Source organism: Protopterus annectens, chromosome 14.part0, assembly GCF_019279795.1.
Source record: "Protopterus annectens isolate FY-2018-M chromosome 14.part0, PAN1.0, whole genome shotgun sequence".
In the NCBI taxonomy this organism is placed as follows: Eukaryota; Metazoa; Chordata; order Ceratodontiformes; family Protopteridae; genus Protopterus; species Protopterus annectens.
This window is the reverse complement of record NC_056748.1, coordinates 282,136,951-282,163,959: the sequence shown is the minus strand read 5'-3', so window position 1 is coordinate 282,163,959 and position 27,009 is coordinate 282,136,951. Positions and strand designations below refer to the sequence as shown.

General features: G+C 40.9%; 1 protein-coding gene across 5 annotated transcripts in view; it reads left to right on the top strand.

Moving 5' to 3' along the window:
* GBF1 (golgi brefeldin A resistant guanine nucleotide exchange factor 1) overlaps positions 1 to 27,009 on the top strand; it is a 4,751,435-nt gene that overhangs the window by 2,475,367 nt on the left and 2,249,059 nt on the right. For all 5 annotated transcript variants that reach the window (XM_044055999.1, XM_044056000.1, XM_044055998.1 and 2 more), the window contains one exon: positions 24,946 to 25,034. In XM_044055999.1, coding sequence (XP_043911934.1) covers positions 24,946 to 25,034 — 89 coding nt within the window. The remainder of the gene's footprint in view (positions 1 to 24,945; positions 25,035 to 27,009) is intronic.

Sequence of the window (27,009 nt, the reverse complement as noted above, 5' to 3'; positions counted from 1 at the left end):
GAGGGGCAAAGAATATAAGACCCCCATGAAGAGCTCCTACTCCTGCCTGGGATCTTAATTTTGTTTTGGAAAAGCTGACTCTGCCTCCTTTTGAACCTGCAGCTACAGCTGAATTGAAGTTGTTGTCTTGGAAGACTGCTTTTTTGTTGGCTGTTACTTCTGCTAGACGGGTATCTGAATTACAGGCCCTCATGGCAGTGGAACCTTTTCTGATTTTTCACAAGGACAGAGTTTCCTTACGTACTAATCCTACTTTTATGCCTAAAGTGATTTCTAATGTGGCATTGAACCAATCTCTACATTTGCCTACTTTTTATGCTAACCCCCAAAATACAGGGGAAAAAGTTTTGCATTCTTTGGATGTACATAGGCAGTTAAGGTATTATTTGAGCAGAACCAAAGAGTTCAGAAGATCTCAACAATTATTTGTTTCTTTTGCTTTGACTTCACAAGGGAAAGCTGTCTCGAAACAAACTATTTCCAAGTGGATTGGCCATTGTATTGCTTTTTGTTACTCTCATCATGGAAAGGATGTTCCAGTTGGGATCAGGCCTCATTCTACTAGGGCTACGGCCACCTCTACTGCTTTTTTGAGAGGGGTAGCTACTAAAGACATTCTAGAGGCAGCTACTTGGAGTTCTGTACATACATTTACAAAGCATTATCATTTACCTCTTTATTCTAGGTCTAGGGCTGGGTTTGCCACTGCAATCTTACAGGGCATGTTAGCAGCTCCTAATGCTATTTAGTTGGCCAGCCTCCCTTTTTTCCGTTGCTCTGGGATTCTACCCATATGTAAGGACTGCAGCAATGGGAGACGAAGAACATAGTACAGTTTTGTACCTACCATAAATGTAGATGTTCGAGGATCTCCATTGCTGCAGTCCAATTTTCCCTCCCTCCTTCCCCCTGTTTTTAGGTTGGGTTTTGGGTGGTGTTTTTTGCATTCTGGCATCTGAGGCAAGAAAGACTGAGGATATGGCGTCGGTCATGCGCATTTGTACTGACACGTACTGACTTCAGTCTCGGGCGCCGATGACCGACGCCAGTTCTAGCCCTTTGGTATTCGGGCCGATGGTGGACAGCGGACTACCCATATGTAAGGACTGCAGCAATGGAGATCCTCGAACATCTACATTTATGGTAGGTACAAAACTGTACTTTTAAATGGAAGATGCCATCCTCACAGCAGAGGAGGCCTGCAAAGCTAGGATTTCAGAGATTCCTTTCCAGATAGACCCTTTCAGCGCTCCTGAAGGGTTGCCTGACTGCTGACATATGGAAGCATGTGGGGGACACTTGTCCTTGCACCCAGACTTCTGGGCTACTATAACAAAAGATTCTTGGGTGGCAAAAATAATATCCAGAGGTTATTTCATACCATTTTCCCCAGACGCCCACCTCCAAAAAAAGAAAGCTTCCCGCTGTCCCACCCAGTTAGAGAGAAGCTGCTGGACAAGAGTCATCCAGGAGGTCTCACTAGACCAGAGAGGATTCCGAACTTATCAGAGGTTCTTTTTAGTACCAAAAAGACAAGGGATCGGAGACCAGAGTTCTTTCAAAGATACAAAAGACAAATGTGTATATTATTTAGGTAACCCTTTTGACATCAGCAAGGTTGGTTCTCGATTCTCTTGAAAATGACCAAAGGCAATTGCCACAATCTTCCCCACAGGATAGATTTACTCACATAAATACAGTGGATCACTCCACCTCAACCTGCAGAATCTTCATTTGACTGCTTGGATGATAGAATTTTGATCCCTCTTGTGCAGCTTTTTTTTCCCTACGGACATGTAGCGTAGGTACTGAAGGAGACTGGAAAACCTACTACTAGAAAATCCTATTTGACCAAGTAGAAGAAATTTTCTTGCTGGTGCTACAAGAAGAACCAGGACCCAAATAAACCAGAAGCATGTCTAGTTCTCCACCATCTGTATAAATTGCATAATTCAGGCTGTTCTTAACTTTTGTATAAAAATTCACCTTTCATCTATTTCTACATGTCTGCCTTTAGATCCACCATTCTTTTCTTATTCCAAATGAAATTACTGAAAGGTGTTCTGCCTGTCTGTCCATTAAGAAAAGAGATGTCTGCTTCTTAGGATCACAACTATATTTTAGAAAAGGTTATTTTGTCATCCTTTAAACAAACTTATCAAACTGCTTTGAAATTCATTACTTGGAATAGTGTTTTACTTATTGCTGTGACTTCAGTCAAACAAGTATCTATGTTTCAAGCTTTTATGGTTAATGATCCTGACCTCATATTTCACAGAAACAGGTTAACTTTAAGAACTTTTCCTACCTTTGTGGCAAACGTCATTTCAGAATTTACTTTGAACAAATGCATCCATTTTCCTGTGTACTTTCTTGAGCCTAAAAACTTGGAAAAGAAGATCCCACATACTTCATGCCCACAGAGGGCTCAGATATTGCACTAAAAGAACGAAAAGATTTTGGAGCTACAGATCAAATCTTAATTTTTTTGAATGAAAGAAAAGGACACCTCTGTAAAAACAGTTTCCAAATGGTTATCCCATTCCATTTATTTTCGTTATTCCCTCCATGGAAATTCACTACCTCAGAAGGCTAAAACTCACATTACCAGACTATGGCTTCTTCTAGCTTCTCCTAAAGCATTTTGGAAAGGGGTGGACTCTAGATCTTTTCTAGAGGCAGCTACATGATCATCTGTACTTGCTTACCAAACATTACAACTGTCAGACTAAGATTTGCTGGATCAGTTCTCCATGGTCTCCTGGACTCTAACCCTCATTCCTCCTCCTCCTCTCTCTCTAGTCTTTGGCAATTATCCCGTATAGCTGTGTGCTACTAAAACAGTGATCTAATGACCAGCATAATGCAGTTGTGTAAGTAAACTTGCTATAAGACTAGATGTTTGAGTAGGTCACTGTTGCAGTTCAGCAGCCCTCCCTCCATGCCCCCTTATCTTGATCCTGTTTTGCCTCCTTTCTAGATATAAAATTAGGCCAGGGTTGGGGTTCCTTCCCCCCACCATCCCACTTTTTATCCAGTTTGCCATACTGGTCAGATTGCATTTTTATCTTGGTCTATCTCTTCTAGAGGTAAGGAGACTGAATTGTGATGCCTGCATGTTTGATTTTATACCATCATGCCCTTTGAGCTTCATCAGACATTGTGTGTGTGTAAGATACCCAAAAGCTTTTGTATACTAGCTGGATATCCTTCCTTGGCAGGATACACCCCCCCCCCCCATATAGCTATATGCTTCTGCAACAGTGATCTATTAAAACATGAACTGTTGAAGTTTTCAGGATGGTAAACTTACTATCTCATCTCCAACTATGTACTTTCTCTGTGGAGCTATGTAGTCACACGCTTTACAGTGCATGTTTACCAACAGAGTAATGGCTATGCTTTCTTATCTTTACTTGTACAACTGTGGAGTGTCTTGCGCCTAACAATTTTTCTAGACAGCATAAAGTAATTAGATCTTCTGTCTTTTATAGAGGTATAAACATTATAATATCTAGCATAATTCTGCCAATGAATTCCCTCTAACATCCTTCCCTTGTTGCCATTACACAGAGGGTGCATACTTCTTGTGACTGAATCTATTGCAAATCTTCACATTGGATTCTTTGCTTGTGAAATGGGGAGCCTACCTAGCCCCTTACAGTGTGTGAGGAGTGGAGGCTCCATGTCACTAAATTTGAACTCAGAGCAGTCTTTGAAGGCCTTGTAGAAACTGCTCTTTTTGCATTGTCTCATCTGTTCAGACAGCTAGTTTGTTTATTGCATCTGAACAAGCAAGAGAGCAGAAGGTCACATCTGTGCAGGGAAGCACATCGTCATTTGCCCACAAGTTGAAGCATGAATATTTCTGTGGTACACATTTCAAGAATATGCTTGCAGTTGCTCTGCACTAGGCCTTCAGTTCTCTCCTTGAAGGATTTTCAGGAAGTTCAGAACTCTGGAATTTAAGTTGTTTGCCATTTGAGGGGAACATGGTGGTGGTCCTATTCTGTTCAGTGCAGGACATCTCCCTGAAGATTGTCTGGAATTTGCTGTCTCTTCCATGGTGCAGGAGGTTATTGTGCAAATTGATGCTAATCCTCCTTATCCTGCACCTCATCCAAAAGTTTATGGAAGCAAGATGAAGAAATAACCTTATCCTTGATGCTCCCCTGACCCTTCCCCGGGTGCAAAGAAGAACATGGCTTCAGGCCCATAGGGCCTTACCAGTACAGAAGTGTCTGCTGGCCATAGCTAGGGATGTCCCCACAAGCAGTGTAACAACTAGCTTCATTTTAGAGCTTGGCATCCAAGGTAGTCCCATTAAGCCACTGTCTCTGGATGCAACTAAGGTAACTAGGAAGCCTTTCACTCATCTGGCTTACACTGCAAAGTGCAAAAATGGTTTTGATCAAGATGGATTGGTAACTTGTAATTCAATTGATTACCTTGCAAGTAATTCTGACTTAGTTCAGGGATGTATGCTGTCTGGATCTTACTTGTTCCATTATCAGGATGCACATGTCTGCTAGTGAAGGGCAGATGTGCAGGTCAGTACTGACTGGTCACCTGTTGTTAAAAATAATGCTGTATCTCTGTCCATCTGTTGAGAAATCCCTTCTTTCCTTGAGATTTGAAATTAATGTTTTTTTTATATTTGAAACCTGTAAGTGTAAGCCCACTGGACACAATTGTACTTTTTCAGGGATGACGCGGAAGTAATGTCTGGTTAAGTGACTTGCTCAGAATCGCACAGTAGCATATGAAGATGGGAGGGTGTAAGGAATTGCCCTGGACACAGGAAGCAGCTCATTAGTAGCTCAGAGCTTTAGTCCTCTGCCAGATGTAAACAGATAAACTCTTAACATATTTGTCTGTTCACTAAGCTTGATAGCTTGATGTTGAAGTTCATCTCTTGGAAAATAGTTTTCTTGGTGATGATTAGCTCTATGCATCCCATCTCTGAAGTTAGCTTTCTTATGTGTAGGGAAACGCATCTAGTCTTTCACAGGGCTCAGGACATATTATAGGTTGATGGGTTCATAGATTAGTACTATGCTTACTACCCCTGTGGACCATTTTAAGAGTAACCAGTTGCCCCATGGAAGAATTAACCCCCCGCACCTTGTGTTTGTAAGTCTATGGAATATCCTGTATTAGAACCCAGGACCATGTAGTGTATGACAGTCCTACACTTATTGCTGCAAGGCCAAATCCATATTACCTGTCCAAGGTTATTTTGGAATTTTCCTTAAACCAGTCCTTTAACCTTGCTGTATTTGAAGAGGCAGAAACAAGGGGTGGGAAGACTCTTCACATTCTGAATGGATGTGCATTGAAATCTTGGGTTTTACCTGAACTTGGATACATTACTTTAGGAGGACAAATCGGTCATTTCTCTCCTTTGCTTCAGTGTAGAATGAGCTTGCAGTTGATAAGCAGACATTTTCTAGTTGGATTGCTGGTTACATTATCTCTTGCCATCACTTGGCCAGGCTTCCATTGTCAAATGCTGCAGGCCATGTCCACTCCACTAGATGAATTGTTATTTTAGTCACTTGCTTCCAGAATGACTGCACTGCAGATGTTTGTGTTGCATCCACTTGGGCCTTAGTGGGCACATCACTGAGCATTATTTCTTGTCTATGATTCTGGGAGCTGGCCACTTGAGAAGTTAGTCTTCCAAAGCTTAGCCATCTAAGTTCTGTCTTCGGGTGATCCTCTTGCTCTTTCCATCATAGTAATAAAGCTTGGGATGCAGCCTCAGCCTGGGTCCTGTTAGAGGGCACCCTCATAGTTACACATAACACATTATGTTCATCTTCTTGATCACTGCTGCAGTAGCTTTAGTTATATGGGGTATATCCTGCCAAGGGTATAGCAGACAACCAGCTTCCAGTTCTTCAGGGCACTTTCCATGTGCCCAAACTATCTGGCAGTTCGAGCTGAGCTGACTAAAAGACACATTTGGGTGCCAAGCCCTTCAGAGCTTTACAGCCACCAAAAGAGTACACTCCTCTTAGGCTTTTGAGGATTAATGGTCGGCTTGGTGCTGTTCTTTATATGGGATATATTTTCCCTTTTGGGAAAATCCTTCTATTTTCTTAATGTTGTTTGTGTTTTATAACTTTCCTCTTCAGGAAAGTTATTTTAAAGGTAGGAGATTTATGTTTTAACTGACTGTCACAAGACTGTATAATATGTTTAAATGGGCACAGTTTTTTTCCCCTGTCAGTTTAAAAGTTGTGTAAAGTAACTGAAAAACATTTTGTTTCTCTGGAGAAATTTTGTTTATTTTACTTTTGGGAGGCTAACAGTGTGTTTTAAAATGCATTTTCCTCTGTTTTTCTGTGAAAAATTTTACTTTTAAAGAAGTGTAGTTTTCTTAGGTAACAGGCACCATTTTTGGCTTGACCATGAAACAAACTACCAGTTCCATGTTTAGTCTTTCTTCCAGCCACGAAAGAAAAAGTTAAGCAAACAGCCATTGACACAATAGCAGGCTAACAGTTTGCCTCCTGCAGATGGGTGACTCTGATTTAGCCATTTGTTGTACCTCAGACCACTCATCTTGTACCACAATTCCTCTGGTGCAACACCCTAAGCTACTGTGGACCCGGGAACTAGCCACATGCTCTGTGGCTATTGGGATTCCCTATGTGGGCAAGGAAGACCCATGCTTGTCTGTCCTGAGAGAGGGAACAGGGAAGGCTTCTCTTTTGTCAGAATGCTGTGACCATCACTGCGGAAGCTGCTGCTACTGCCATTAGTAACTCATTTGGCCCCATTGTTCATGTCAAAAAGAAACAGAAAACTGAGCATGTGTCTGCTCCTTGTCATATTTCCTTAACCAGGAATAGTTTACTGGGTGTGGCTCAGGGCTTAATTTAAGCAATTTGATCCTTCTTGTAAGGTAGTTTCTGGTAAAAGAAAGAGGGATACCTATTTTTCTGAAGAGATTTGCAATTTTGAATTTGATCAGGAAGATTAAGGGATAGATGCAGGGTTTTTTCATCAGATTTCTGATTCTGACTCGGAGGAGAGCTCAGTTTCTGAATCTCTCTGTGGGGATTTGTATTTTTCTGAAACTGTTGCGAGAATGTGCCAATGTTTTCATTCGGAGAACACAGATTTCTCAGTCTCTCAGAAAATACTACGAATTGTTACAGAAGGAACTTTCCAGAACCTACATCCATTTCTACTTTTCTGCCTGCTGTAAGGAATGTGTGCGTTACTGCCTGTAATTTTCCTGATAGTCAGCCAGCTGCCCCTAATAAGGCAGATAATAAGTATATAGTTCCTCAGTCTTTTATTTGTTTATACCCTGTTCTCAAACCTGACCCAGTAGCTATAGCTTTAGTTGTTTTGACTGCTACTAAACACTTGGCTAATTCCATCTGTATTCTTTCTGATAAGGATGAGGAGATTATTAATAAGTATGGGGAGAAAAGTGTATAGTTATGCAACTTTTGATTTTTCAGAATTTTGAATTGTCAGGTTCTTATGTTACGTTTTATTCTGATTAATTGTGACAGTATGAGGAATGTTTTATCTGCAGTTTCTTATGAGTAACCACCTGCTTTAAATAATTTGCTTCTGTTTCACAGGTCAGTACTCCTTGTTCACAGTCCATGTAGGAGTCTTTTGATACTTCTTCCAGGAAGTTATTCCGAGACTGACCCCCCCCCCCCACCTCCAATCATGTTAAAAAAGAAAATTTTAAATTCCCCTTTGGATAATTTAGTTTTTGGCCCTAAAAGGGGTAAGTTGATCCTGGGAATATTTAAGATTTTTCAGCCTTCTTTTTTCAGGTTTTATATGGGATTCTCTAACCCTTCATCCAATGTTGCCAAAAAAGCGGAATAAACAGTCTCAACAAAATACAGATAAACAGACATTCAAGAAGAAATGACAGTGAGAGTTCCAAAAAGAAACCCCGTACCTCCCGAAACCAAGGACTGTACAACTCCAAGTGACTGTTCAAGAGACCTTATGACCCCTTCCCACTCTGGCCTCTTTTTTCTTCCAGAAAGTATGAATCTTAATTGTTCTGACATTAGACAGTTTAGGACAAATGGGTTCTGAAGATCATTCATCAAGGTTACATATGGCAATGGGAGGGAAATTCCTCCTTTCCAGGGTGTCATTCCTCATCTTCCTGATCAGACTCTGTCATTTCTTCCAGTTCTCCATCACATGGTGTCCCAAGGACTGATGGAACCAGATGTCCTTTTATTCCTCTGTTGCAGTATTCTTTACATGGGGGCGTTACCTGCCAAAACGACCTGAATCTTCCAGATCAGACTCTGTCATTTCTTCCAGTTCTCCATCACATGGTGTCCCAAGGACTGATGGAACCAGATGTCCTTTTATTCCTCTGTTGCAGTATTCTTTACATGGGGGAGTTACCTGTCAAAACGACCTGATGTCTGCCAGTGTACAAAAGGCTTTAACTGCTTAGAGGTGCATGGTATGTCACACGTAGGCTATCAGATGTAGGCCGTAAAAGTGGTATATGCAAGCACCGTCTTCAGAACTTCTGTGCCACCAGTCCAAATGCTTCTCCCGTACGTACAGTCTGTTCGCCAGAGTGGGTGCTATCTCATCATTTCAGATAAGTGCCCTGTTGGGGAAACCTTTCTTTACTATTTCTGCTGTGGCTAAGTTTAATGTCATCAAAGAAAGGCAAATGCCAGTGTGGATGTCAGATTACACATAAAGACAGTCATCTGCCAGGCCTTTGTGCCTAAAACATTGACAAGTAGGTTATCTTCCCTTAAGATATATTTGGAGAATCAGTGCTTGAAACTCTTTGTGAAAAGTGCTATGGAGGGACCCGCAGGGCCTTAAGGCTAAGTTGCTTGTGAAGTGGAAAGCCAAGAAGCCTAGGCCTGAAACTTCAGCTGCACTTCTGTCCCAAGGTAGTTGTTAGCCCGGAGAAATGTTCAGCCCCTATGTCCGATTCACAGGCTGAGCCTGTAACTGAGGTCGCCTTGGATCAGAATGACAGCACATCCTTGGCGCTACTGTAAGCATCCAGTGCAGATGTCCAGGGGGAGCCTAGAGTTGTGATCATCGAGGGCCCTGGGGGGATCTAGGATATTTGTTAGAGAGGAAGTGGATTCTGACATTGAAACTAGGCCTGCATCTGGTCCTTCAACCATACATAGGGCTGATCTGCATGCCGAAAAGAAAGAAAATAAACATTTGTCTCCTCCTTTAATTCACAGAAGGATTAGCAAAACTTTATACAGGGGGTTTTCAATGCCCTTATATCCGTTGGGTCTCCTCCAGAGGTTTCAGTACCAGCCACATCCTGGGTTACCTCTCCTCAGAAGAGGGTTAGGAAAGAGGCTTCTTCTGAAGGATGAGTCCCTAGCGTATTGATCACAGATCCCTTCCTCATTGGATTATGCATCTCCAGAGGAGGATTCCAATGGTATTGATTCCCCAGTGGAGGAAATTAGTTTCAGTGAGACTTTGAGTAAGATGAAGGAACATTTCAAATGGGACAGTTGTGAGATGTCTGAAGTACAAAAGCATTACTACGAATTACTCCAGGTAGATACTCCTAGTCCCTTAGCCATACCTCCTGTCCTACCTGCATTTTTGGATGCATTTGCATCTTCCATTAAGACTCCTGATTCTCAGTCTCCAGCACCCAAGAAACCTGACAGATTCTACAAGGTGCTGGGAGACTGTAAGTTTCTTTTCAAATCCCCTTCTGCTGACCCTTTTGTCATTACGGTTGCTACTGATAAGCCCTCAAAGTTACTTCCCTCCACCACCCTTTTTCCCTCTGACAGTAGACATATGGAGAGGTTAGGCAAAAATGTTACACTTCTGCCACATGACTAAGTACACCTTGGAACTCTTGTCCCAACTATCCAAATTTATTTTCGATTTGCCTAACTCAGAAAATAAATCTTTGGCTTCATCCTTGCTTGAGACATCATCTCAGCTGGCCTGCCATTTAGTAAAATGTAGTTATGATGCTGTGGAAGCTTCAGCAAGGGCAGCTGCCGCAGATTTAGTCCTGAGCAGATTTGCCTGGATGAGACTTCAATCTTTGTCAGAGGGCATTAAATCCAAACTTATGGATGCTCCTCTGGACAATTCAGCCCTGGTTGGGCCTGCTGCTATGGACTTGTTTAAAACCTTAGAGGAGAAGAGTAAGGAGATGCAGGAACTGAAACACATCTTGGTTTCCTCTGTACAAAAATTCCAAAGGAATTATCCTTCTAAACCTGTGTTTGTGGGAAGGCAGTCATGGCCGCCATCAGCTAAGGCTAAAAAGTCTGATACGAGACCTCAGCAATTTAGGTCTCCACAGCAAGCCCCACCTCAAAAACAGCCCTTTCCAGACAGACTAGGGTCCAGCTGACTGTTTGGACTCCAAATACCCCCCCTTCCCTTTGCATTTCTTTTTCCATTCCAGCCAGGGAAAACATTACACAGGATTCTTGGGTGCTCCCCATCATAAAAAAGGGTTATTTCTTGGTCTGGAACGCACTTCCTCCTTTCAGAGGCATCCCACAACCACCTAGACAGCACCTGCCACGTTTACCAAAGGTGCTGCAAGACCAGTTGGAACATAGCACCATTCAACCTATTCCATCAAATGAAAGAGGAAAAGGGTTCTATTCAAGGATGTTCTTGGCACCAAGGAAGGAGGGCCCTTGGAGACCCATCCTGGACCTCTCCTTCCTCAACACCTTCCTGAAAGTGCCTATCTTCAGAATGCTTACTTTGCAAACCTGATTTCCTCTGATCATCCCACAAGCCTCCATAGACATCAAGAACACTTACCTACATATCCCCCCATTCATCTTAGTTATAGGAAATTTTTACGATTCTCTGCAGCCTCTCGGCACTTTGTTTTCTGCCTTGCCTTTTGGTCTTTCCACCACCCCAAGGGTATTCACGAAATGTCTAGCCCCAGTTATTGCTTACTGCAGATTTCAGGGCATTCAGGTCTTCCCATACCTGGATGATGATCTCTTTCAGCCAGTCAGTCCATGGGCTCCAGAGCACAATCTAAGCACTGCCATTTCCCTCCTGCAGTCTCTGGGTTTTATAATAAACTACCAAAAATTTGCTCTCTCCCCATCTAAGGACCACATTTTTCTGGGATGCAGGATACAAACAGAACTTATGAAGGTTTCTCTCCCCACTCAGAAGGCCCAGGAACTCGTTTCCTTTTTCAAAGCCTTATCCCTTTAACTCCTATCACTGCCAGGATTTTTTTCAGAACTCTGGGCTTCATGGCATCCACCATCCCAATGCTTCCACTGGCAAAACTGCACGAAAAGACTACAGTGGTTCTTGAAATTAGTCTGGATGCAACACGCACATCCACTCAAGTTCCCAGTTCCCTGTCTCCCTTGTTTGAAGAGGGAGATTACCTGGTGGATTCAACAGTTGACTGCTAACCCAGGTCTCCCACTCCATCTTCTAACACCTGCACAGGAGATGTTCACAGATGCCTCAGACACAGAATGGGGAGCAGCTTTTGGCTCCATAAAAGCACAAGGGATCTGGTCCTCCCCACAAAGAAGGGAACACATCAATATAAAAGAAATGAGGGCACTGCTGCTGGCTCTGCAGACCTTTCAGTCTTTCTTCATTTCAGGCCTTCAAAAAATTTTCACAGGCAACATGACCATTCTCTGGTATGTGAACTAGCAGGGAGGGACAAAGTCCTATCTCCTTTGCAGACTAGCCCTGTAAGTGTAGGAGCTGGCTGTCAAACTTCAGACCCACCTTCAGGCTGTGTATATCCCTTCCAGCCTGAATGCAGTGGCAGATACCATGAGCAGGTCTGAAACACAATCCCACAAGTGGATGCTCCACAGGGATGTGTTTCTGATCTGCATGCCAAAAAGAAAGAACCATCCCCCAGTGGGGTACTCCACAAATAGACCTTTTTGCCTCCTCCACGAACAGACAACTTCCACTGTTTTGTGCCAGAGATCCACATCATCTGGTCTGGAAGGTGGACACCCTCAGCCAGCTTTTCATTGAAGGGGATGTTTCTTTATGAATTCCCTTCTGTTCCTCTCATTCCAAAAGTCCTGCTAAAGATTCTTCAGGACAAACCAAAAATCTTGATAGTGACTCCCTTTTAGCCAAGACAGCATTAATTCCCCCTACTCCTCCATTTAGCTAAGGATAATCACCACAAGTCATCCCACAGAGTTGACCTTCTCACACAACACAAAGGAACTCTCATCCATCGTCACTTGTCTACTCTTCAGCTGACGTTGTCGGTGATAGGATTTTAATTCCTTTCAGATGAAGCTCTTAGGGTTCTACAGGAGGCCAGGACACCCAGTACTGGAAAATCTCATTTGTCCAAATGGAAGAGATTTTCACTTTGATGTCTCTCTCGTAACCTGGACCCACTTACAGTGGAAGTCCCACTGGTTCTCTCATACTTTTTAATTTCTCCAAGTCTTTTGGGTTTGTAATGCCATGACGGGAATGGACCCCATTCTGAAGTCAAAGTACAATTAAAGTTCATGAAATTAGTATTTTCATTCTTTGATGTCAGCCAATAGTGTCCTTCGCAGCAGCTGCAATGTGCCTAGTAATGACTCCTCCTGCAGTTCGTAGGGATTTAACATGTATTGGTAGCATATCTAAATATGATTGTAAATTATTTTTTATAAGACCCATTGCTCCTACTACTGTTGAAAGTGTCTAGGTATCTTTCTTCCACATTGCTCTCATTTCTGCCTGCAGATCTTGATATTTTGACTTTGTGTCTTTCTGTACTCAAGACACTGTAGCCACTGGGTGTGGCAGTTTCAGTGATCAATGCTACTCTTGTCTTCTTTTCTTGGATCACTATATCCGGTTTTCTAGCATCTATCTTTTGAATTGTTGGTAATGGATGATCCCATGTGATGTAAACTTCTTCATTTTCTATGATGCTTTGTGGATTGTTTCCAGTGTTTTTCAGCCACTTTATTACCATAATGTTTGCACAATTCCCAGTGCAACAGTCTCGCCACATTATTATGCCTTTCAGTATACAGTCCTTCTGCCATTAGTATGTCGCAACCAGCAACAAGGTGTGCAACTGTTTCTAATTCGGTTTTACAAAACCTACATTTGTCTGTTTCTCCCACATGTTCAATGGATTTTATAAACCAACGTGTACGCAGCCCACTATCACTATCTTGGGCTGCCGATATTAACCTTTCATCTGTTGGTTTAAATTTGCCTCTCCTTAACCACTCGTGTTCATTCGTGATCAACATAAGGTTTTTCCAGAAGCTTTCTATACTTGCAACTATACTTATGCTTTTTCCACATTCTTGCCTTCTCATCTGATCCTTCACCTTATATTCTTGCGTTTGTTTTTTGGCACATTCAGTTACTGCCAAATTTTTATCTACTGGTTTGATTTTCATTCCTGCTTGATGGCGATAAGATTCTTCTAGATTAAGCAGAGAAGTCATCTTACATTTATTCTCCTCACGTTTCAAAACCTTTACTACATTTGGGTCTTGCGAGGTCAGCAGATGTGTGTGGAGTCCCACGATTGCAGATCTATGCATATAATCAATTTCAAGAAGGCCCATCCCTCCTTCGGAATGAGGAATATATAATCTTGGTATGCATTGATTTTTATAAATCATTTGATGAGCATGAAGCATACTTCTTGTTTGCTTATCTAATCTATCCAACACATTTTGGGGCCAGTATATCACTCCAGAACTGTAAGTTAGGACAAGAAGAGCAAATTGGTTTATAGCTTGAATTTTGTTCCTAGATGTCAGTGCTCTTTTCAGGATTAATGTAAGTCTTCTGAAGTATTCCTTACTAATTTTTTTCACATTTGTTCATGTTTTATTGTTGATCCTTCATTGATTCCCAAATATTTATACGCTCCTCCTTGCTCAAGTTCTTTTATATCACATTATTGTCCCAAACTGATGTTTTTCTGGCGTTGCAGTTTTCCTGCTTTAAAGGTTGGTTTTGCACATTTATCAAGATCAAATGACTTTCTTATATCATCTGAAAAAGTTTTGCTAACTTGCAGTTGTGCTTTCAGTTCCCCATCTCATGATCTATACAGTTTTAAATCATCGACAAAGAGAAGGTGATAAGTCTTTACACTTTGCTGTTTTCTAGGAGCCAGATTATAGCCATGGCCTAAGCTGTTAAGTATTAACAGCTTAATGGATTAAGGGCAAGGCAGAATAGTAAAGGTGACAGAGTCACCCTGGAATATCCCCCTTTGAATTTTTATCCCTGGGATAACAATTTTTCCTTTATCATGGCTTAATTGCAAAGTGGTCTGCCACTGTTTCATGGTCACTGTAATGTAGTTTCTCATACCTGTGTGCATTGCTGGATGCTGGCTTAGCTTACTCTTCAGTGAAAGTGCACCTGTCAGCTATCGCTGCCTGTCTGCCTTTTTCTCCCCCTTTGCCTCTAGACTTGAAGCTAAACAATTCTTAAAAGGTGTCCTTCAAGTGAGACCTCCAAGGAAACCGGTTTCACTCCCTGGTATCTTAACTTTGTATTGTAGAAACTGACCGTAGCCCCTTTTGAGCAGCAGCTTCTGCCTCCCTGAGATTTTGCTCCTGGAAAACTATCTTACTCTTGCATTAACCTCAGCCAGAAGGGTTTCTGAACTCAAGGCCCTTATGGTTTCTTCTTTCTTGTTGTTCCACAGAGACAGTGTGTCTCTTCGCACCAGTCCTTCCTTTATGCCTAAAGTGGTAAATGAGTCATCCTTCAACTAGTCTATTTATTTTACCTACCTTTTTCCAAAACTCTGCAGAGAGGGTTCTGCACACTTTCAATGTACACAGACAGCTTAGGTTCTACCTTGACAAAACAAAGAATATCAGGAACTGTAACCAGTTGTTTGTCTGTTTTCACCCTAGAGCTTTAGGAGTTCCTGTCTCTAAACAAACTATTTCCAGCTGGGTCTCTAAAGCTATTTCTTTCTGCTATGAGCATCATGGAAGGAGACTCCCTTCTCTTGTTAAGGCACACTCTTCCAGGGCTGTTGCTTCCTCTGGTGCCTTCATCAAAGGACTGTACACTAACTCCATTCTGGAGGCAGCTACTTGGTCCTAAATCCATACCTTCACCAAATATTACAAAGTGGGTAACATTTCTAAATTTAGGGCAAAGTTTGCCAGGGCTATTCTCCATGGTTTCATGGAGAGCTCCACTTCTCCTACCACCCCTCTTTCCTCATGAGCTTTGCCATTCTGCCTCATGTAAAGAATACTGCAACAGAATAGAAGGACATAGATTAGTTGTGTAAAATCTTGCCATAACAATAGATGTCCTCCTCTTCTCTGTTGCAGTATTCCATCCCTGCCTCATTCCCCCTGACTTTGTTCTTCCTTGGATGTACTTAGCTGTTCTTACTTGGATGTACTTAGCCCCCATATTTTCCTTAGATGGTCCCTCCTCCTGGGGCACTCAGTTCTGAGGATGGTGCGTGAGTATGTTGTTTTTATGGCCTATGTCCGATAGCCTACGTGCGATGTACCACACACCTCTAAACAGTCTTTTTACACTGTCTGACATCTGGTCATTTTGGGAGGCAACTCCCCCATGTAAAGAATACTGCAATCGAGAAGAGAATGGCATCTATCATTATGGTAAGATTTTACGCAACTAAACTTTCCTCCTTCCTAGGTGGGGGAAGTGATTTTATTTAATGATGATCTTATTGCCAAAGAAAGAAAATGTTTAGAGAGCAGTTCCAGATCTTGCTTTTCTAAACTTGTTTGGTATAGTGCCCAAATTAAAAATTGTCACTTAACCTGTTATCCCTTCTTCCTCTTTCAGGTCTCCTAGTAACACTAGACTTAAAAAAAAAAAAAAAAAAAAAAAAGTGATATCCCTATTCATCCAAACTTCAGACGTTTCTTAAGATTTTGTGTGACTGGGTTACACTGAGTTCTTTGCATACCCTTTGGACTATCAGCTGCACCAAGAATGTTCACAAGGTATCTAACTCCAGTTGTAACTCATTGCAGACTACAGAGTATCAACATGCTTCCATATTTAGAAGACTTTCTTATCTTTGCAGATTCTTTTTCAAAGTGTCAGGAATCACTGTTGGATTAGATCTCTTACACAAGCTGGAATTCCAGGAGAACATACAAAAGTCTTTCTTAACTACCTCACACAGGCTTGTGTTGCTGTACTGTCAACTAGAAACCTCAGTTCAAAGAGCTTTTCTTCCACATGAAAAATATATCTTTATTTAGATCTATTTCTAAAGCTTTTCATTCAGATTTCAGTTACTACTAGGGGAATACCTCAAGATTTTGGGTCTCATGACATTTGTGATTCTTATGATACCCTTGGCAAGGCTCCACATGAGAAAGATAGTGTTGTTTGAAATCTCATCGGTCCCAGCATCAACACCCTTTATCTTTTCATATCCCAGTATTGGGTTTGTCAGAAAAGAAGTCTTTTGGTGGAAACAAGCGCGCCCCTGCCCCAAACCAGTCAGTCATCACAGATGATTCAAACTTTGTTTGGGGAGCAGTTTCAGGAGTGATAAAAGTGCTAGTGGTGTGGTACACCAAAGACAGACGCAAGCAACACGACTGTCATGGAGATGCTTGCCCTAGTAAATGCATTCAACTTTCCGAACCATTTTTGGTCACAGAGACCTCTTCATATAGTTGCAGGCAGTACCACAGTCATGTGATACATCAACAAGCAGGGGAGAACCAAGTTGTACCCCATTTGCAGATTAGCCATGTTAGTTTGGGATATAGCTTCACAGCGCAGTCTCACTTTACAGGTATCCTACTTTGTCAGAGTAAAGTTGTGTAGTAGGCAAGCTGAGCAGGACCAGGGCAGACCCTCATGAATGGAAACTATCTCAGAGGGGCCTTCCAGGATTTGATACATCTGTGGGGAGTTCCTTGAGCAGACCTTTTTGCCTCCTGTCTGAACAATAATGTGTCAAAATTCTGTTCTAGGACTCCATGCAAGAAGACTTGGAAAAAAGATGCTTTTCTTTTCTTTGGACAAGACTGTTCCTGTATGCTTTTCATCTTTTCCATTAATGTCCAAGGTACTTCTGAAGATTCAGAAGGAATCCACAAAGATCATTGTGATGACTCCTTTCTGTACCAGGCAACCATGGTTCTTCCTTCTTTTGGAAATGACCAGGGACAATTGCCACAAACTTCTTCACAGAATAGATCTTCTCACACAAGAACAGGTTTGTTTGATACATCCCGGGATCAATCATCTTCAATTGACTGCTTGGATGATAGGGTTTTAATTCCTTTTAAGCACCTGTTTTATGAGGATGTGCTGCAGGTGCTAATGGAGACAAGAAAGCTTGCTACTAGAAAACTGTATATTAGCAACTGGAAAATGTTTTCTAGTTGATGCCAACAACATAACCAGCACCCATTCAGGATTAGTTGTCCTCTGGTGTTACAATTTTTGTGAGTTACTATCCTATGGCCTTTATTTTTCTATCAAGGATAATTTATCAGCCACAATTTATCAGCCATCTGCCCATGGACCTTCCCCTTTCAAGGCAATGCCATGCCAAAATGTTCTTGAATGGGATTTAGCATAAAAGGCCTCCCCAAATCAACCAGTGTCCCCTTCTTGAGATCTTAATTTTGTGTTAAAGAAATAAGCACTAGCCCCATTTGAGCCAGCTAATCTGGCTAACTTGAGGTTCTTAACACGGAAAGCAGTTTTACTGATCGCTGTGATCTCTACAAGTAGGGTCATCTGAGTTGCAAGCTCATGGTGGGGCAACCCTGCCTCATGCTCCAATAGAGGACAGGGTTTCTTTGAGAACTAATCTTTCTTTTATGCCTAAGGTGGTATCCAAGTTTTAATGTAAGACAAGCTATCCATCTCCCCATTTTCTTTCCTGAACCTAAAAATGAGGAAGAAAGGATACTCCATACATTGGATGTCCACAGACAACGCAGGTACTATCTTGACAGAACTTATTCTTTCAGATCTTTGAATCAGTTGTTCATGTCTTGTAAAGGTAACACGATGGGACAACTTGTGTCAAAACGGAGCATTTCCAAATGCTTGTCTAAGGCTATTACATCTTGTTATACTTTCCATGACATAACTATTTCAGGCAGAGTCAAGGCTCACTCTACCAGGTCTTTGGCGTCATCAGTGGCTTTTTGAAAAGGATTGGATTCTAGAAGTGTTTTAGAAGCTGCTACTCTCTCCTCTGTACATCTCCAGGGGCTTCTGGACCCTTCTCTTTCCACTTTCCAAATAGTTAGTTGTGGTAATAGCTAAGGCTACTGCAGTAGTGATCAATATGAAGAACATATTACAGTTGTGTACGTAGAATTTAATGTAGCAGTAGATGGTCGAGTGATCACTGCTGCGATAGCTACTCCCTCCCTCCATCCCCCTTGTTTTTTGTTGTTTTTTATGCCAGGTTGTGGTCATTTATTTTTTGTTATTCCTAGCATTGTCCTTTCAGGGCTCAGCTTTCCTCTCCCTTCTGGCAGGAAAGCCTTGAAGAGCTTTGCACCCAAACTTGTCTTTTAGTCAGGTCATCTCAAGCTGCTTGAGAGATTGGGCACATGGAAGGTGCCCTGAAGCTGTGGAAGCTATGTCTGGCTGTTATATCCTTGACAGGATACATCCCATATAGCTTAGGCTACTTGCAGCAGTGATCATTCGAACATCTACTGTTATGCCAAGTTCAACTTGCAGAACTGTACTTTATTACTCATTTTATATGCACTACTAATCCCTTTTTTAATACAGCTTCTGTTCTTGACACAACTGTTACCTTAACCAGGGATGGTCTTTCATTTAACACTCTGCGATACCTTTCTTAGTGCCTGTTCTTTATTAGTCTCCAAACCACAGTCCAAACCTTTGCTTGGCCTCATCCCACTCTTACTTTTTCCTCTCTTGCTATTTCCTGCCAGAACCTTGGTTCATTTGTTAGTTTTCTCTAATAAATTCCATCTCCCTCTTGCCTGTTTTCTGTACTTTTACTTACAGTTATCCGTATTGGTAAAATCTTCCTTCTCCATTTCATGTTGACTTAATTATCAAAATAGTTTTCTTCTACTTTGTAAATATAATATTCTGCATGATTTTTATTATTCTCTTTGTGTCTGCACCCAAAATATTATTGTCTCATTTTGTGAAGTCCTCCCTCCCGCCCACCATTTTAATATTATTTTCTTCATTTTGATTTGTTGTCTTCTGCTTGTGTTTTGTATAGGAGCTATAACTTTGGAGCTCTAAAGTATCCCTTCACATCTTGTAATCCTAAACCATCTTGTTCTGTAGGGATAAATAATTTATCCCAGTTAATTCTTGCCCTTTTCCCCTCACAAGTAAATTCCTTTATTTCTTTATTAGTCATGGACCACAGTTTCTCCTCTTATTGATAAAAATATGCCTGTCATGTATGCAATATGAAAGGGACTTAGAAACATTTTCACTGCTTGTACCTTGCTAAGAGAGGTGAAGAAGAGAATACAGGCAGGATGGAGTGGGTGGAGAAGAGTGTCAGGAGTGATTTGTGACAGACTGAGTACCAATAAGCGTGAAGGGGAAGGTCTACAAGAGGGTAGTGAGACCAGCTATGTTATATGGGTTGGAGACAGTGGCACTGACAAAAAGGCAGGAGTCAGAGCTGGATGTGGCAGAGTTAAAGATGTTGAGATTCGCACTGGGTGTGCCGAGGGTGGACAGGATTAGGAATAAGTATATTAGAGGTTCAGCCCAGGTTGGAAGGTTTGGAGACAAAGCCAAAGAGTCAAGATTACATTGGTTTGGACGTGCCGAGGAGCGATGCAGAGTATATTGGGAAAAAGATGCTAAGGTTGATGCTGCCAAGTAACAGGAAAAAAGGAAGGCCTAAGATAAGGTTTATGGATATGGTGAGAGAGGACATGCAGGTGGTTAGTCTGACAGAGCAAGATGCAGAGGACAGGAAGAAATGGAAACAGGTGATCTGCTGTGGCGACCCCTAACGGGAGCAGCCGAAAGAAGAAGATGACAACCTTGCTATCCATATCCATTGTCAAGATTTTCCAACTTCAGTTTTTGTATTATCTTTTTAGTCTTTTCCCACATACCCTTAGTTGACATAAAGGTATAATTTTAATCTAAACAGCTAAATACTTCATCTTATCATCTCCACGTAAATATGGGTATTACTAAGCCAATTAATGTGTTGGGAACATAGTTTACTGCTATAGCCTTTGTTTTATCTTAATTTGCTTTATATCCTGAAGAAAATTGAAACTGCCTCAGTGTTCCTCATTTCCTGGATTTGTCAAATACAAAATAATATCTGCAGATAAACCTAACTTTTCTTGAGTATGGTATCTGTTATATCCTTGAATTTAAAAATCCCTTATTTTCTTTGCTAATGACTAAGGCAATTAAAAAGGAGAAAGACGACACCTTTGTCTGATTCCTCTGTTAAAACAGTTTGTGAGAAAAAACCCTCCCACCTTGTTTCTTGCCTCAGACTCTTCATGTGTCTTCCTAATTAACCCTATTATTCCATCAGGAAATGCAAATACTGCCATTGCCGTACTCCTCAACTCCCAGCTATATGTATTGAATGTCTTCTATGCATTAAAACTCAACAACAACAAAGTGGTGGTCTTGCACTTTTCTTTCCTTTGAGTCATCATTGTTCCATTAATGTTGTCAAATTTTGCCTCTCCTCCATAAAATAACATTGGTTCATATCTATCAGTTTTGGCAATAAATTAGCCAATTCTTTCAGCTAGTGTAGACAAATGCTTGTATATTCATTGGATTTGAAACTGGTCAATATGAATTTGAATTTAAAGGGTCTTTGCCCTCTTTGGTTAATACAACCACCACAACTTTCTTCCAAAATGCTGGTACTGTTTCTGTTTTTAATATAAGTTAAAACCTTCTAGTTCTTTTACTTTTTCCCCTCTTATTGTCTAAAAACATCCACAGGAATACAGTCTGTTCCTGGAGACTTCTGTGTTGATTTAAGCATCACCATTTTATCTCTTCTGTTTTAGCTATTATTTCTTGAGCCTAATTTTCCTCTTCTAAACTTAACAATATTCAAGCTTTCCATTAATATTTCAATTTGTGTCTTTTCATAGTTCTTCCATTCCAATGCTGTATACAGATTTTTACAAAATTTTCAAACTATTTCTAATGCCTCTGTAGGATCTCTGGTTATTTTTTTTTTAATTGTAGCCTTCCTAAGTTTGTCAGCACCCTTTTCTGTTTTTGTTTCCCCAAGTCATTATGGTAATAGTTTTTGTATTCTGGGGTTATCAAAATACTTGCTTAATAGACACTGTTTTAAACTATATTATCAAAGTAATCCCCCTTTTTTAGTTTTAGCACTTGAGTTGTTCCCCTTCTTGTTCCTGAAGATTCCCTTTCATCTGCAATACTTTTATTTGTAATCCCTCTAAATAATTTGTATTTATTCTGTTCTGTATCTTCTCTTATTTTTACTATATTTTAAATTCCATTTTCATGTTATCCCATCTGAAAAAAATGTGTACATTACATTGTACCTCTAGAATAATTTCCATTCCAGATTCCTTAAAATCCTCTCTTTTTAATAGGTGTGTATGAAGGTGCCGGTGTCTCATTCAGCTTATCTTATTGGCATATAATTTGAAATAGTTATTGGATGTGTTCAAAAAAATTATTAAATATTCATGCTTCTGTGAAATATAGTCTAGGCCAGTTGCAGTACCTTGGAGTACATCTTCCATTCCTATTTCATGCATTTCTTCAGAAATCTACTCCTCTTGTTATATTTTCCTTTCTATGTTCCCCTGATACATCTAAAGTACTGCATATCAGGTTCCAGTCTCCTCCCGTGAATAATATTCCTTACTGGAAGATGATCACCTCTCCCATAATTCTCTTAAGCTCCTTAATAGTGGTTTTAGGTGGAATATAAAAACTCGTACATGCCATTGTAATTTTCTTTCCCTGCCAATAACCTGACATAACCACACATCTACCCTATTTTCTGTCTTTATTCCATCTCCTCTGTAATTGTTGGATCCACTCTTACAAAAGCAGTATCATTACCCCTTTTCGTTCTGATACCATGCTGAATAACCATTCTGAAATTCTTTCTTTTCCAAATGTCCATGCTCATTGCTAAGCATGTCTCCAGTAGCATCGCTGTTTGTATCCAACATGCAGTCATATAATTCAATATTCTCTGATTCTTGCTATTCACATTTTGTGATATGACTGATAAGGCACTCGTTTTGAGAAGCTGCATTTACTATCAGTAACTCCTTTAATAAATTTTGATCTTTTCATCAGTATCACAATCTGTTTCACTCCCAGTCTTTCTCGTTAGCTAGTTCTACTCGATTTTTGCATTATAACATCTGTCTTAATTATTTTCCATGGTTCCCTGTCTAAGATCTACTGTCCTTTAAATTGCAGTAGCTTCTCACACCAGCTCTTGAATGTTTCTTCTTTTTTTAGATAAGCTACGAAGAACAACTTTTTTGTAGCCACATTTCCAGATTAGTCTAGTTCCACCTTTCTGATCAACAGTGCATGGTTAGACCAAAGTTGGGGATCAGCTATTGATTTCAGTAAATAAATTCTGAACAGTGGTATAGGCCTTATCCAAACTTGAGTATACTTGATGCCTTGGAAAATAATCGGTAAAATCCTGGACCTTGTTTGCCCATGAAAAAGGTGGTGCGTCAGGCGGCACAATGCCAGGGCACTTCTATGGGCTTGGCTTGTAAAGGCTCCAAGGCCATTAGCCTAGTACACACCTATGAACCTATATGTGAAAAAATGTTAAACATAGAGTTAAGTCCTAAGTAGTCTTTCGACTGACAACTATAATTCATTTAGAGACTGCTATCTGTATCAGTTATATGAGTTACTAAGTTCTAGTCTCCCAGAAACAATGTAACCATTGTTGAAAGACCAAAATTTTGTTCATTACTAATTAGTATTGATAACCTGGTTGTGTTCAATTCCATGTTTGTTTTTCTAATAGAATAACAGTAGCCTTTGTCAGAAATAGCTGATAGGCATCAGAGAGAAGTGGAGCCGGTGGCATTTTCTCACTGGTAGTTTTGTTTGTAAAATGTTTGTGTGTATTTATATTTGAGAGCCCTGAGATTGATCGGTCGTTGATTTAGTTGACAGCTTTCCTGCCTGCATGATTTGGTCAATAGGAAAGCTGTTGACTTTTGTGTGGTGTCACTATAATACTCTGGTTGAGGAATATGCCCTTTCCCCAATATTGTGCAGTCTTGAAGTGTGTTGGGGGACTTGCCCCTTGCAAAAAGCATAGTTTTTAATTTGCATTCTCCAAGGTTATGCCTCAGAATACGCACACTGAGCCATCATTTTTTTTTGATTATTTCTTGTCAGTGTTTTGATGTTCGATGTATTGAAGTTTCGATTACATTCAGTACACATCTAAAGATGGATGTGTGTGTGTGTGTGTGTGTGTGTGTGTGTGTGTGTGTGTGTGTGTGTGTGTGTGTATATATATATATATATATATATATATACACACACACACACACACGTATATATCTTACTATGTGTAGGATATATAATATGTTTGTGTGTGTGATCTAGCATTATTGTCCTAATGTATTCTGTGTATGTTTGGCACAGATTGAGACTGAAATTTGTCAAAACTGATTATTACTTTACCCCAGTAAGCAAATTCAAATAAATAAATGTATACTTTGTAAAAGGAAGCAGTTTTACATAATGGGTAGCACACTTGCCTTTTGTGCAGAAGGTTATGGGTCCTGTTCCTGCACTAGTTAATTGGATTGCTGAAACTGCAGTGCAGCATAAGGGGGTGCTGCACTCCAGAGCGTTTCATCCTTCGGATGAGAGTTTAAACTGAGGTCCTATTTGTGGGAGTTGGTGGTAGCTCAGGTGGGCATAAAAGATCCCACGGCACGTATCAAGAAGAGTAGGGGAAGTTCCCTAAGGCCCTGCACAAATTTTCACTAGTAGTACAAGTACCACCTCAGGTCTCAACTGACAAGAGGCCTAGGGGACTATCCCGTTCAACAAAGGATAAATAAACTATTGAAATGCGTTAAAACAAAGTAGGTAATCATAGTGGGATCAAGCTCTTACTATATCACAGGTGATCTGAGTTTGACTAGCAGTTTGTATCCCCATAGGAGCTAGCCGGGAAGGATGGAAATGACCAGATTCTGCTAGCCCACCTGTCCTTGCAGTGGGAAACTGTAGCTCACCACATTCTTGTAACCTAGCAGGAACAGTAGACATTCATCTGGTGATGTTCTGAGCCAGTCATGCTTGCATTACCATAGTGCATTTGCACTAGTAGCTGAGGGGAAACTAGTATGGAGAGGCATTCTTGTCCTCAGGCGGTAACAACTGCAGGTTCTTAAGGAGTCCCAGAGATGAGGTGAATGCTACCACAGAGAGAAGGTAGGACGTCCACCCCTCTGCACCTAGAAACTGACCTTACCTCCTTGCTTTTGACATGGAACAGATGGCTGATGAGGGTTCCTAGGTAGGATCAAAGTGTTTGCAGAGCTTTTGCTTAGCCCAAGAGTACCTGGCTGCCATTCCACTGGAACTGATGAGTCAGTTGTATGAAAGTAGATCACCCTCAGGCAAGGGCCTAAAAAAGTAATTTTAGGTAAGTAGTAAATTTGCCATTTTATGCTATTACTGTGCCAAAGCATGAGATGTGAACCTGAATTTACCATTTTATACTGTTGCTGTACCAAAATGTGAGATGTGAGCATTTGTCTTGTTTTTCATACTTGGTGCTTACTTGCTGCATTCATGCTAACTTCTTTGCTTTGTGCTTCAAATCGAGCTTCTGAGAATGGTAGAATCTAAATGCATATAACCTTTGGTAGAATACTGCCACACTGCATTTTATATAATGTATAATTTATTTATTTGTATTCACAGTTGAGAAAAAAATACCAAAGAAGCCAGTTCGTTTTTCCTCCTTTCTTCCCAATGCTCAAGAATTATCAGAAATAAAAAACAAAAAAAAGGTATAGTAAATACTTTTGTAAACCAGTAGTGACTTTTTTGGCATTGTGGGTTTCATTCATAATGTTGGTGTTTCTTTTTTTTAACCTTAATGAAAATTAAGTTTGTGCCAGAAAATGGTGAATAATTAATGTGCTTAAGTCTATGTAGTTGACACCATTTTATCTAGTAGTTGTACATAACAGTTTTAAGGGCATAATTGCTTCACTTTGCTGAAAAAAAACTGGATAGAGTGTATACAACACACAGAAATTGAAATATGTGCAGCATAAATTTGAGTGCATTCATCATCATTATTCCCTTTTCCCCTTGTTATATGGGATTTGGGTACCATGCCAACTGTTGCTACCTCTTTCCCTCTCTTATTTCAGTGCCGCTTTATTGCCTTTTTCAACAACCATTCTCAGTTGACACAGGGCTTTTGTGATGCAATCCAAGCATTTTTTTTGACTGTACAGTCTCTTCTCCTCTTATCTTTTCCATCTCTCAAAAATATGCTTTACCATATTGACTTCAGCTTTTCTGCACTTGTAACTTAATCACTGCAGTTTGTTCTACTTGACTTTCTCTGGAATAGGGGTTACTTTGGCTTCAGTTTTGACTGATTAATTTTTTTTTCATCTGTTCCACAGTACACATCCTATTCTGTGTCTCCGTTACTTCATCTCCTTTATATCAAGCTTCCTTAGCTGCTTTGCCTTCACTGCCTAGGCTACTCTGCTATGCAGAAGGGGTACACCTTTCTTTTCAGCTTCTTTGGCAATGTTCATAATTTGATCACTACTATAGTAGCCTTAGCTTGTGTAGGTTATATCCTGCATAGAATATAACAACCAGTCTGCTTCCAGAACTTAAGGGCACATCCCACATGCCCAAACCATTGGTAGCTTGATCAGAGCTGAAGAAAATCGACTATTTAGGTGGTAAGCCCTTCAGTGCTTTCCTGTTGACAGAAAGTGCCCAGGTTTGCATTGCTGAGCAGATAAGTTACGATGTTCATTGTGTTACACTGCTGCAGTCATCACACTTGGGTTATCCTGTCGTCAGGTGGTCCCGCAGTCGGCCAGAGTTCCAAAGTCTTGGTCTGGTGTTGGTTGCTGTCGCTTCTTCCCTGACGTCAGTGCGCCAGGGGTATATGAGGCATCCGATGCCATTTTCTTCAGTCTTTCTTGCCACGCGGTGCCCGAAGCAGAAGCAGTTCGCAAGTGCTGGTCGGCCGACTCCTGAGATTTTCAAATCTAATTTCAGACCGAAGTCTTCAATAAAGCTAAGTACCTCGTTGGGGAACCTTTTCTTGCCTCAGTCCAATGTCAGAAAAAGTTAACAATTGCATTTCTTGTGGGAAGCAGATACCTCATAAGGACTTTCATTCTTATTGTATTCCTTGCCTAGGCCCAGACCCCGATGTCACAGGTTGTCAGTTTTGTGCTAGGTTTAACAAACAAACTATAAAACATCGGTTTGATTTCGCCTGACATTATTTTGGTAGGAAATTTAATTATACCATGCCATCGGAGCAACCGACGACCGGAATGCATAAAAAACGCAAAGATAAGGACAGGCAGCAGAGACCCAAACCAGACTCCGAGGCCTCTGCTAGGCCAGTCGCCGGTTCTCCGGTTTTCAGTGAGGTGCCTACGCAGTCCCTGACGACCACTGATTCAGAACCCCAGGCGGCATCCGATTCCCAAGAGGAGATTGCTAGGCCTCCACAACCTTTATCTTTAGGCCCTTCCGACTCCATGGCTGAAGGAGATTCCGTTGCAGTTGAAACGCCTTCAGTTGCAGAAGGTGCCTTCAGACCCGACTACACTCACTATTAAATCCTATGCAAAGCTGAAAACACCTTTAAAAGCAAAGAAGACTGTACAGCAGTCTCCAGTACAAGGCCCCATGCCTAAGAAACAGATGCTTAAGATGGCTGAAGACTTAATTACCCTAATCAGGGGTTCCAATCCCCCTCCTGATAAAAGGCCT